General features: G+C 51.3%; 1 protein-coding gene across 1 annotated transcript in view; it reads right to left on the bottom strand.

The window, feature by feature from the left end:
* The window catches only part of LOC119381100 (N-alpha-acetyltransferase 15, NatA auxiliary subunit), a gene marked incomplete at its 5' end in the record, with an annotated part of 128,581 nt that overhangs the window by 105,142 nt on the left and 11,060 nt on the right, over nucleotides 1-12,379 (bottom strand). Inside the window, 3 exons of the mRNA XM_049412162.1 lie at nucleotides 7,426-7,489; nucleotides 8,052-8,201; nucleotides 8,924-9,052. Of these exons, the coding sequence (XP_049268119.1) occupies nucleotides 7,426-7,489; nucleotides 8,052-8,201; nucleotides 8,924-9,052 (343 nt within the window). The remainder of the gene's footprint in view (nucleotides 1-7,425; nucleotides 7,490-8,051; nucleotides 8,202-8,923; nucleotides 9,053-12,379) is intronic.

The raw sequence follows: 12,379 nt of genomic DNA, 5'->3' as shown, positions 1-12,379 counted from the left end.
GACAACCACTGCCCACATACGAGATCTGTCCTCCGGCGAACGCAGAACACGCGAACCTTCACTGCGGGCACCCACCCTCGCGAAGGGAGACCATGGATAACGAATCGTACAGAAAGTGCGCGGTCACGCGACGAGCACTTATGAACGGGTAATAGGTGCTGCTGCTATGCAAACGCAGTGCTTAGGACGCACTAAACGACTCGGTAAATGAACGAGCCGAACAATTCAACTTCGAGCGTAAGCAGCGTGAGAGGCGCGCTCGCTTCTACGCGCAGCCGGGCAAGGACGCGAAAAGCCCGACGTTCCTCACCCTCAGCACCGTTAGCTCCCGTAACCTTTCGACCGCAGGCGCGGTCCCGCCGCCCCCCCCAACCCCCGCGAATTCGCACGCAGGCGGCCGTCACATTGTTTTTGTTCGCGTACCTTGCCGAGCGGCTCGCTGCTGCACTGGCCCTCGGCGGATATGCCGAACGGCCGGAGGAGGAAGGAGACCGTGTTGGTTCGCTCCTCGCGTTGCGTCAGCACCGCTCTCGTGGACCTAGCGGCGTTCCGTATTGCTTCGCGCGCACGCTGACCGCCGCGGCGACAGCTGCCGACTCCGTCGATTATGCAAGTTTGCAAAGCAGTCTATGAGGAATCGACTGCACCACGAGCAGCGATAGCCGGCGTGGTGGTTCATCTTAATGGACGAACTGGGGAGAGGGAGAAAGAACGGCGTGACGCAGACTGCCGGTTGAAACGGCAGCATTCGGGAAAACAGAAAATTATCGTCTCGCGCCGCAGATTTGTTATCGGTAATTTTACAAAAGCGAGAGATCGCCGAGTATGAGAACTAGACGTTCCAGGAAAAAAAAAATAAAGTGCAAGTGGCGCGGATGCATACGCCGACCGTCGGCGTGCGTGCGTTGGCCGTGCGCACCGACACTGGTCGTTTTCGAGCGGGGGCAGAGGTCAGAGAAGGTTGTGCCGGTGCTCATTCTCATGGGATGCGGTCGGTGCTTTGGCGAAAGCCGCACCGCTCGCACCACTTTCTTGCCATTATCGAGCTCGAATTAAAAAAAAAAGTTAAAAAATGTCCGCAGCAGTTGCTCAAACAGATCTCTTTAACCACGCCACATTCCGGTATACACGCCTGACTAAGCGCGCGTTCGTGCTTTTCTTTCCGATGTCGCAGGCTCCGCTTCTGTCGCTGTTGCTGCTTGGCCTGCTGCTGATCATGCGGCGAGTCGCGCCTCGGAGCCCGTCTACCCTATTGACGCCTACCTGAGGGCGCAGCCACCGGAACCGACACGAACGAAGGCGGCGAGAGGCCGGATAGGTTCGCCGCCGCCGAGAGCATATCGACGGCGACCGCAAGCTGCAGCTGCCGGAGAGCCAGGACAAAAACACTGATGACCTGCCGTACGGGGCGCGCCTCAAGCCGCCACGGCTATATGGCGTGACAGTCGCCGCGCCACCGACCACTACGACGCGTCTAGCCGAAGCTACACGGCCGACCACTACGGTCAGGCCGAGGTCTCCGTTGCGGCCTCCGCCCACGCGCCCGGCACTTACAACGTCCGTCCGAGGCGGGCCCGCAGAGGACGGCGCCTCGTTCCGGACGACATCATCGGTCTTAAAAAGAAGCTCCGTACGACGCAGCAAACCCCGCGGCCGACCATCCCTCCGGCATCAGTGCCGCAGCAGGCTAAGTTCAGAACAACCGTCGAAGGTGACGCTGGCGACGCCGCGACCAACCCGCGTCTCCAAGATCAAAGGAGCGCTCCGGTCGAGGAACCCTTTCGGCGGTGCCAAGGGAGGTCCGCTCAAGGTTACACTTCCACAGAGAGCAAAAACGGCACGCGAGCCGCCGTGAACGAAAGCCCGGCACGGCAACCACGCACGGACCCAGGCGCAGGCGTCCTTTTTCTTCACCAACGTGGGCCCCAACCACTTCGAGTACCGCGGCGTGTTCGACCAGAACGCGGTGCCAATCAGCTTCCGCGATAACCCGGAGACGCTGTTCCAGCTCATCCCGAGCTGCCGCGCCTCTTCGAGGACCCCTTCTCGGCCCCCTAAGGACCCGCCGCCCAGCTGTTGCTGCATCCGCCACCCAAGTTGACCGAGCCGCCGGCGCCACCCCCGCCGACCCCACTCACGCTACTACAACCGGTGGTCAACTTCATCGAGGACCCGGTGCCGCCGCCCACAGCCGTGGTCGAGCACGTGCCCCCCTCCCCTCCGCCGCCACCACCACACGCCCGCGCCCACGGCCTCAGGCGAGGCTTCCACCGGGCGGCTTTCCGAAGTACGACTACATCCGCGGCCCGCAGTACCCCAAGATCTTCAAGTTCAACGACGAACGCATCAGCATCCTAGAGTTCGAGCGCATAAAGCGCGAGGGCCGCCTGACGAGGCGACGCGGAGACGCGCTGACCCAGACCGCGTGTCTCGAAACAACTTCCTCATCTTTCACGGCGGCCTCTTCAAGTCGCCACGTGAACAGGAGTACGGAAACCTGGTGGCTCCGCCGCCACCGCGCAGCGAACCCGTCTACGCGCCCCTAACAAGGCGCTCGAGCCGACGTCACCCGACCCGCCGCCCGCCACGCGCTTCCACTTCCTGCCGCTGAAGCCAACCTTCGCCAAGGGCAAACCCGGAGGATTCGTCTACTTCATCAGGACCTGATGGGTGCGGCACCAGTGTGTGTGTCGCGATGGGCCCTTACCACGGAACAAGGCATTTCCCCCCTCATCGTGATGTGCGCGCGTGGCTCTTCATTGTGGTTTCTAAAAGCGGGACGTGAAGTGCGCGTTTGTGCGAGGAACCAATGACTTCTATGCGAGGCCGTGTGCGTGCGTGGGCAACGCTGCGTCCAGTCAGCCCGAGAGCATTACGATGACACTATGAAAGGCAGAACGCAGTGTTCACAAAGCACGACTGAGTGAAACAAGTTACGCAGCGTAGCCCTTTGGGCTAGTTGGTATAGCTTCATCTTCACATGGAACAAGTTCCTGCTTGTAATGAAGCAGGTGGCAACTTCCTTTTTGTTTAAATTTACTTCCACGTATCAAAGAAACATTCTCATATGCATTAGGCCGCCGACTGTTCCTTTTCCAGGATGGACAGAAACGAAGGCGCTGTGATGCGTGACGCCGTCTCTTGCGTCAACATCGGGCGCAACGGAAGTGTCACTCCCCCGCAACTGCCATAAACTAAATACGAATAATTCTTGTTCACCGCTCTACACTCACTCTGACTGCGCCAGGAAGACTGTTACCAGTGAACGGACAATTTCTTAAACAAATAACCTCGGAAACATAGTACTGACCAATTCAAGCTAGTACAAAATTACTACTCTAAGCTCTTTCATGTGATACCGCACAGTAGACATATACTAACGAGCAATCACGCCAACTCAATGCAAGCATCGCTGTAGCCGCAGAGGGAGAATAAATCATCGTGTTTTTTTTTCTCTCTTTGCCTTTTGTTTTACCGCATCCAGCTGCGGCATGCACGTGGCACTACGACTGCGCTTTGCTCGGGCGCTCGCGCAGCGCACAGATCCGCCATAAGAACGGAAGCCTCGCTCACAGAGACGAGTAGGCACACGCGTCACGACCAATCAGCGTCGTCACGCGGGGAGAAATTAAAAGGCCAATAGTGAAAAAACGAGGTCCAGGGTCCCAATCCCGGCAGAGGGGGAACAATCAAAAGGCCAAGGGGCAACTCTCCCGAGCTGCCCTTGAGCAGCGGCAATGAGGAAAACAAAAGGAACAGCAAAAGAAAAACGAGGTCGGAGAGAAAACAAAGCCTCGGCCAGGATGACACCATCTCCTCCAGGCAACCGCGGGAAAAGACTGGTCAGCGAAGGAAAGGGAGAGGGAGGGTACTGCATTGTTCCCAGGGGGGCCATCAGGGGGCGCCAAGTAAAGAGAAAGAGACTGAGGTAGAGAGAACAAAGGAGGCATCAGCTCTCACGGACGCGCCACAGCGGAGCCCTCTCCCCCTGCTCTCTTTCTTCGCGCACGGGATGCGCGGGCCAGCTAGCCCTAGCTAGGTAGGGGAAGCTATGGCAACGGGAAGACCATCAGCCACCCCCGTGATGTAAGTCCGGCGCTAATGATCTCCGATACGAGCAGCCCTCTGTGCATACGGAATTCCAGGGCCACCTGGCCGACGACGGACCTATCCGGCCGCTGGCCTTGCTTCGCTTTCTCAGAACAGCGCGCGCGCGGATGACAGAGGCGCTGCTTTGCGACACCGCCGTTCCAAGAGAGTGACTGCGACAGTAGGCGGCAGGTAAACGGTGTCGATGCGCTACTCGACACTCAGTCGAGCGATACAAGGCGTTTTCGTGTAAAGAGGGGCGGCATACCGTAAACATGAATGATTTTTCCGTCCTCTCTTACAGTTCCCTGTTTACGACTGGCTAACTGACGAAATGCAAGAACCGATGCATAAAAAAAATATGATTCAAAATGACGTTTTGAGAGCCTGTTGGTCTACAGTGACAATATTATTAGCACAACTGAAGGCACGACACAAAAGAAGCGCGTAACCTTCTTTTGCGTTGCGTCGTCTTTGCGCAAGAAGGAAAAATCGCACCGGAGCAGAGCTGTCACACTGCAGTCCGGCATCGCTCTAATGCGGCTGAGCAGCTTGCATGAACCGCACAATCATCTTCCCTGCCTTCCAAACAATTGGGTCATCAACGAAAGAGACAGAGGCATAGGCGTTACCGCTCCACCGCTTGCCCTTGATGGCGCATGCGTAGTCAGTGGCAGGCAGCGTCAGTGATGGTAAGAGGGAAACGCCTGCTTAACTAGTGAAAAAATCGGCCACGAGTTTGATAGGCATGAAATTCTAGATTCACTGAGCCAGACATCTGTCGATGTTTAGATTTAATTCTAGATAAGTGTCTCATAAAACTTACAAAAACAAAAGTGGAATCGTTTTTAGGGAGGAGGGGGGAGCAAGCCAAGGTTTCGTAAGTGGAATCGTCCTGTCATCGCCAAAGACAGATTTCAGAGCTAAAAAAAGAAATGAGAAAAACACCATTACACATTGTATGACCCTAAAACTAGATAAAACTAAGACAAATACGCATCCAAAATATTAAAAAAGTTAAGGGGAAAAAATGCATATCCAAGCCTCGAAACACACCCACCAAGATGGGCATACTCTAGCGACCACCTACAATCGGCCTTTCTCACGGTGCCACGGCGCCTGCGCCCTTCCCCTAGCGGAAAAGTCGCGAAACGCTGTGGTAGGGTATCCGCACGCCTTTCGATCTCGGAGGCTTTTGTTCTCGCGAGCCCGGTTGTCCTGAATAATGGTCTCAAACTGCACCCGAAAGCGAAACTTGAGGCTACTAGTGCTTATATAGGCACTTAGGCAGAAATTCCAAAACAGGTGTCATTTGCCTAAAATCCAATCACTAGAGAAAACCTTTGGTTCACCTTGGACATTTATTGTTCCAGAGAGGCTGCTGCTCCTTTTAACAATATTCATATCGTAGAAAAGCACACTATATGTACACCCGTGAGCAAAAGTATACGGACCACCGGAGAGCGTGCCAAAAATTGCATCGACGCGCTATTTGCCGGCGCGGCGCCTGTCGTCGGGAGGACTCCAAGAGCAGCGGTGCACTTGCGGGTCCCATCATATCTGCTTGCTGTGATGTAGGTTTGCCTGACGCGGTTACGGTGCTCGTCGAATGAACGTCAACTGTGTGTCGCTTTCTCTGCTCGTCACATCTGCACCGGTGTTTTCCGTAGCGGCTTCGCCTGGGCTGGCTCGCGCGTCCGGCGTGCATGGCTGTTTCTTTTTTTTTTTTAATTTATTGCGCTTCGATATGCGGCGGTACACATGGGAACCGTTTGAGATAACGCGACACCGCAGAAAGAAACAAGTAATTTTGCGCGAGTCATCTAAAAGCGTCAGAGAAAGTGTGCCGCGCGATAAATGAAAAAAAAAAAAAGAAGACGAAAGAAAGAAAAAAATGTCACAGTTTCACCGCAAAAGCGAAGCAATGAATGCGATAGCAATAAATTGAAGTGAGGCTGGCAGCTAACTGTTTTGTATCCGATCTCGCGTAACTACAAAACGCTGGTGTAAGAATACGGCCGCTCCAGGGAGCGATGCTCTCCGCACAGTCACTTCGCGTTGAGAGCGCAGCGCGTAGAAGGGTATACGAGCCACCCGCTGTGATGGCTTTCGAGATAGCGCGCGCGCCAGAGATCGCGACCGCGCCCTTAGATTCAAAGTGCAAAGTTGCTCCTCGCGCGCCACTCCCCCCCCCCCCCCTCGCGTCTTTTTCTTTTCACTCGTTAAAGAAGGGCGTGGCGTTTCCTGTCTGCTTCGACGGCAGGCCTCCCGAGTGGAGTGATGTTATCGCATGCACCCTTCGAGCGACGGCAACGGGACGGCTCGTTTGATCTCTGCTTCGGCCGCGTTCGTCGTCCCCACTCGCGCGCTTTTAGCCGCCGTAGAACATACGATGCGCGGGGGGATTTTATCGATTTGGACTTCATACCGGAAGGACATGACGGCGACGGCAAAAACCCGTCGAGACTGTCCACATAATTGCCATCGCAATAAAACAAAGCGATGCGTGCGAGCCAGCGCAGCCGCAACGTAAAACCATTTCAGATGCGACGGAGCAGCGAAAGCGACACCCCGTTTACGCTGAGTCGACGAGCACCGTAACCGTGCCAGGCAAAGCTACTGGACAGGCCAGACAGATATAATGGAACGCGCATGCGCACCGCTACTTTAACGCTCATCTCGACAACAGGCGCCGCGTCGGCAGATGTCGCGCCGATGCATTTTGGCATGTGCTCCCGTGGTCCGTATACTTTTGCTCACGGGTGTACATATGTAGATAGTTCATGAGCCAATCACATGAAAATTGCTTCACTTTAAGTGATGCGAACAGGAGTATGCCCTCTGTCCGTTCTCATCGTCGCACCTTACACTTCAAAATATCACAAATACGGGAGGCCTGCATTTAAAGGCTTGATTACGGAATTGGCTACCAATATAAAAATTCATTTTCAGAAAAACTAAATCACTTAGTCATATCGTTTGGCAGATATCACCTGAGTACCGATGAAAACATATGCTCAAAATTTTCTTGAAATAGGTGGACATAAAAAATATTCAAACAAGACTTGCACTTGCTCACCGTAACTCACCGGAACTACTGAACGGGAGTGTAGCGATTCTCCAATGAGCAGCAGATGCCAGCACTGATTGTAAATGACAGTGCATATTCACATCAGAGTGTTGTTGGAAATGTGCAAAGTCTTTCTGACAAGTGGCGTCCAGCGAACGGAGACACGTTACTACTGCTGACAAATGTTGGCTTGACCAACACCAATGTTAGAAGCCATCTCTTCTCCTGGGGACTGAAAAGCAGACAACAAAGGGCAGCTGACTCACCCGTGTTGATCTCTTCTGCTGCCTCCGTTTCCGCAACAGGGTGGTCATGGAGTTGAAGGTAAACCTGCAAATGGAAGATTTTATGTCTCAGATACCGATACGGAGGTCAAGGACACTATAGTCGGTTACAACCTAAGATACAAGCCCACCCACAAGCATCACTGTCCCACCCAGAGAGGATTTGCATAGACGTTCTATGCAATCACATTTGCTAATTTCTGTGACATCGAGTGTTTTTCGCGTGTTCCGGATTCTTCGTGTTCCCATACAGACACATGCTCGTGTCGGTTTTAAGCTGGAAACTTGATCATCTCGGAAGACTTCATCGCAGATTCTGACATCATTGCTTAGCCAAAGATCATATTTTAGGAAGAAACGATGAATCTTTAGTTTGTGATATGTGTGGTATTTACATTAGCACAGAAAAATTACGGTTCAAAAGAAAACCAGCTTGCACGAATCTCTGACACAGGTGATCGGCAAGCGTGACGCGGTTCTGTGACTGGAGCTTGTATTTATTCGTAGGTTGTAACTGACTATAGTGCACTAGGAGACTGGCAGAGAACACTTGTAGTCGGCAGAGTTCCCGAGTAGATGAACTCGACATGGTCGGCTACTTGACTCACCTGGATGGCTACTCTCGCAGCCTTGAAGTAGAAAGGATGGGCCCTGAGCACGTCCTCCAGCCTTAGGAGACTCACGTAGGCACGCAGTGTCATCTTGCGCATACAGTACGTGTGGAAGTCGAACTGGTCTTCCATTATCTCTGAGAAGTGCTGCACAACGTAAACACAGACAAGTTGCAACATGCAAAGGCCCTTGTAAGGACAACTGCATACGGAGCTCAGAGGGCACATGACCAGATCGCTTGAACAGAATGAAATGAGGGCCCCAATTTTTAAGACGAGTTTCACATTGGTGCAGATGAGTTAATAGTTATAAATGCTATTTTTTAAACCAATGGAACTTTTCATCAACATTTATCAACAAATATATTGAGTTTTGAGCGAGCGTGTGTAGAAGTTACATCAGGGCTATGAGATATGACCGCGAACTCAGAAAGAATAGGGTATCTTTAACACGCACCAAACAGAATGTTAGCAATGTTACATTCTGACACCTGAAGTTAGGGCTTTTGTTTCTTATAAGTGTTGAGGCTTGCGCTAGTTGGTTGGTAATCATAGTGGCAGGTTTTTGCAGCGCGTGAACATAGGAAAAAAGGACAGAGTAGACAGAAAGACAGAACTTTCTGTCTACTCTGTCCTTTTTCCGTATGTTCGCGCACTGCAAAAACCTGCCAGTTTGGTTTCTTGCAGGCATTGGCATAGCCAATAGCTGCAAGAAACCAAAACCCTAACTTCATGTCCAGCAGCCCAATGTCAAAGACACAGTAGTGGGTTGCCCGAATCATCACAAGCATATTTAACTTGTCCCTAACAGCACACAGAGTTCACACACACAATGCAAGGCCACACATTCCCATGGAATGACTACTCACCCTGTCCACTTCGTGGCACTTTTTAAGAGCCTCGCCCCATTTCCCTAGCCGCTGGTACGCCATGGCACATTCGGTCTGGAACCACATGCACTGCATCTCGTTCAAGTTCTCAACTGCAGACACACCTTCCTGCACATGACAAGAGCAACCATGGGATAAGTACAGATGGACCACAACCCTACAGTGAAACAATACACTTTTACGTGTGTACTATACAAAAGTAAGAATGCCATTTAAGAATTTATCTGTATGCACTGGCGATAGAGACTACAGGCATCTTCCCCTTCTGGTGCAGCAGCTTCACGAAACACCAATGCACTATAGCCCTGCTATACACCCTGCTTCAAAAGACCAATATCCATATCCCCCCTTTTTAAAAGAGGCAGTAAGTGGTGGTGGCATTTGCAGGAATGGGTTATACAGTAGTCATGAACCAGTAATTTGGACAGTAACACAGCCCCACCACTGGCCCTATAGGTTTCATGCATATGATTGGTCAAACCAAGCTGCTCTAGCCTGTATGCTTAGGCAATGTGACTATGCTACTGACAACGGCAACACGTAATTGCTCCCACAAAACAAGGAGACAATTATTTATGCGTAGCCTTTCTGGTCATTTGCTACAAGAACATATCTGAACATGTGTGAACTTTTATATTTTGCTGGGCCCACTGCCCTCTTGAACTATAGGCCCATATCAATGGCACACAAACACGTTTCTATAATCTCAGCATTGGTTCAACACAACCATGTCACGTGTGTCACGTGGCCTTTCAGAACTCCTGCCTGACAACACAATCTTACACGCAGCTGAAGTATGCTGATGGTAGTCGGCACGACCACGAGAACCTACGATATAATCAATATGTTGTGAAAATAACTTTGCCGTAATAGAGGCCTAGCATAGCCTAACATCCCATCACTGTGAAGAAGCCAATCCACACCTCATCATAATCATCAGCCTGACTACGCCCAGTGCAGGGCAAAGGCCTCTACCATGTTCCTCCAATCAACCCGGTCCTGTGCTTGCTGCTGCCATGTTATACCCACAAACTTCTTAATCTCATCTGCCCACGCATTTTCTGTCTCGTCCCTGCGCCTTTGCCTTCTCGTGGAATCCAGCGTGTTACTCCTAATGACCAGCAGTTATTTTGCCTAGGTGCTACATGCCCGGTCCATGTCCATTTCTTCTTGATTTCGACTAAGACGTCCTTAACACCCATTTGTTCCCTGACCCACTCTGCTCTGTTCTTGTCCCTTAAGGTTACACCTATCATTTTCCTTTCCACTGCTCGCTGTGTGGTCCTCAATTTGAGTTGAATCCTATTTGTAAGCCTCCAGGTTTCTGCTCCGTAGGTAAGTAACGGTAAGATGCAGCTGTTATATACCATCCTCTTGAGAGATAGTGGTAAACTACCATTCATGATTTGAGGGCACTTGCCGAATTTGCTTCACCCCATTCTTATTCTTCAAGTACCTGGATGTAATGAAATTCACGAACGTCGGCAATATTTCGTTATATACAGGTTTTCGTTACATGCAGTTTCAAGTGAGAATCTGCAAGTATCATGCAAAACAAAACCAAAATGAGAGGGACATCACTTCAGAAGACCTCACCTCGCACATTTATTCAGAAGAAAAAAAAAAAAAAAAACTGTGTGATTTTGGCTTGTGTTTCCTTCATATATGATGACATCAAGCAGCGCTCGAAGACGTTCAACGCGTTCATCACTTCCTTCGCGGTAGGCGTGGCAAACAGTGGATCTTTTGCTGATGCACCTTCGTCACAACCGTGATTTTGCACCATTTCAACAAGCGCCGCATCTGACATTTCTTCAGTACATACAGCGGCATTGTCAGCAAACAAAAATACACCAAGTTCGACGTTGTCGGGCGCTCCCCCGTTCGCACATAGCGCATCCCGCAATTCGGTTACATCCGCTGTATTCGCAGGCTCCTCTTCCTCATCGCAGATGCCAGCTTCAGAGACCTTTATTTGCGCCTTGGCAAAGCAATTTGAAACCGTCTGAGCTGCAACTTCTTGCCACGACGCGGTAATCATCTCGACGGCTTGACAGATGACGATCTTCGTTTGCCGTTCAAAATGGATGCCCAGAAGGATCTTTTCTATCACATGACGGCGGTAGCAGTACTTGAAGCTGTTGATTATTCCCTTGTCCAGTGGCTGTATCAGGGATGTGCAATTGGGAGGAAAATATATCAACTCTATGTTTGAGAGCTGAAGGCCGTCAATGTGGTGTGCAGAGCAATCGTCCAGGAGCAAACAGATTTGTCGGCCTTGTCACTTGATATCTTCGTTGAAGGAAAAGGTCGCCCGCGACATCTGCGCCTTTGAATTGGCCACATAGTACTTTACCGGACGCTTTGATCCCTTGAAGCATCTGGGCCGGGTGTTTTTCCCGATAGCCAATGGGACCCATTTGTCACTGCCATCGCTGTTGGTGCAAAGCAAAACCGTCACGCGGAGCTTGCTTTGCTTGCCTCTGTGCCAGTCTGCTCCTTTAAGCACCAGTGTGCGATTAGGCAGCATCTGATAAAACAGAGCTGTTTCATCAGCGTTATAAACGTCAGCTGCCTCGTAGAGGCTCAAAACGCCAGGCATCTCCTCACCACCCACGATGCACAAGTATCGCTGTCGGCAGAGGCCGACTCACCGCTAATGATCTTCCCGACGACTCCGTTTTGGCTCTTAAATCCTTGTAGCCAGCCGTTGCTAGCTTTGAAGTCGTGGTGGCCCAGGATGCAAGTAAAATCCTTCGCTTTTTATTGAAGGACGGCACCCCTTATGGGCACGTTTCGAGCACGTGTGTCCAAAAACCACGTAAGCACAGCTTTGTCCACATCGGCGTACGTTGACAACTTCATCCTTTCTTTTTTCGAGCTTGTGCCCTACTCTACTGCACTGCGGATGCTGTCTTTTGCACTAAAGATAGTCGACAGGGTGCTGACAGGAATGTTGAATCGCGCAGTGACATCCTTCTTCTCGTCAGCGGCGACCGCATAGACGATCGACAGCTTGTCCTTGAAAGACAAAACTTTACACTTTCTCGCCGAACTCATTTTTGAAGCGAACAATCACTGAGAAATGCGAAATGCACAATACACACTGCTGACGTTGACACTTGCGTTAAGGCTCGCGTTGTACCTAGTCACACACGATGCAACGACAACAAAACATGCACAAGCCTAAAAAAGCAAACAAAATCAAGTACGCACAATAGCGAGACCTTGCGTGACGATGCGCAAGTGAAAAAAAAGGAAAACTCATCTGCCACAGAGCGGCGTTAGGGGAGCTAGTGGCTTTCATCCGGCGTGGCACACCGGATCGACTGCTCTGGCTCACTGTGCTCGCATGCGTTCCTCTCGCGATCGCCACTTGCCTTTTTTTTAGCAATTGCAAAAGTTACGCATTATTTATCTGAATTTTTGGCAGAT

The sequence above is a fragment of the Rhipicephalus sanguineus genome, chromosome 2, assembly GCF_013339695.2.
Source record: "Rhipicephalus sanguineus isolate Rsan-2018 chromosome 2, BIME_Rsan_1.4, whole genome shotgun sequence".
In the NCBI taxonomy this organism is placed as follows: domain Eukaryota; kingdom Metazoa; phylum Arthropoda; class Arachnida; order Ixodida; family Ixodidae; genus Rhipicephalus; species Rhipicephalus sanguineus.
Note: the sequence above shows the minus strand (reverse complement) of the source record. Positions and strands in the feature narration are given on the sequence as shown.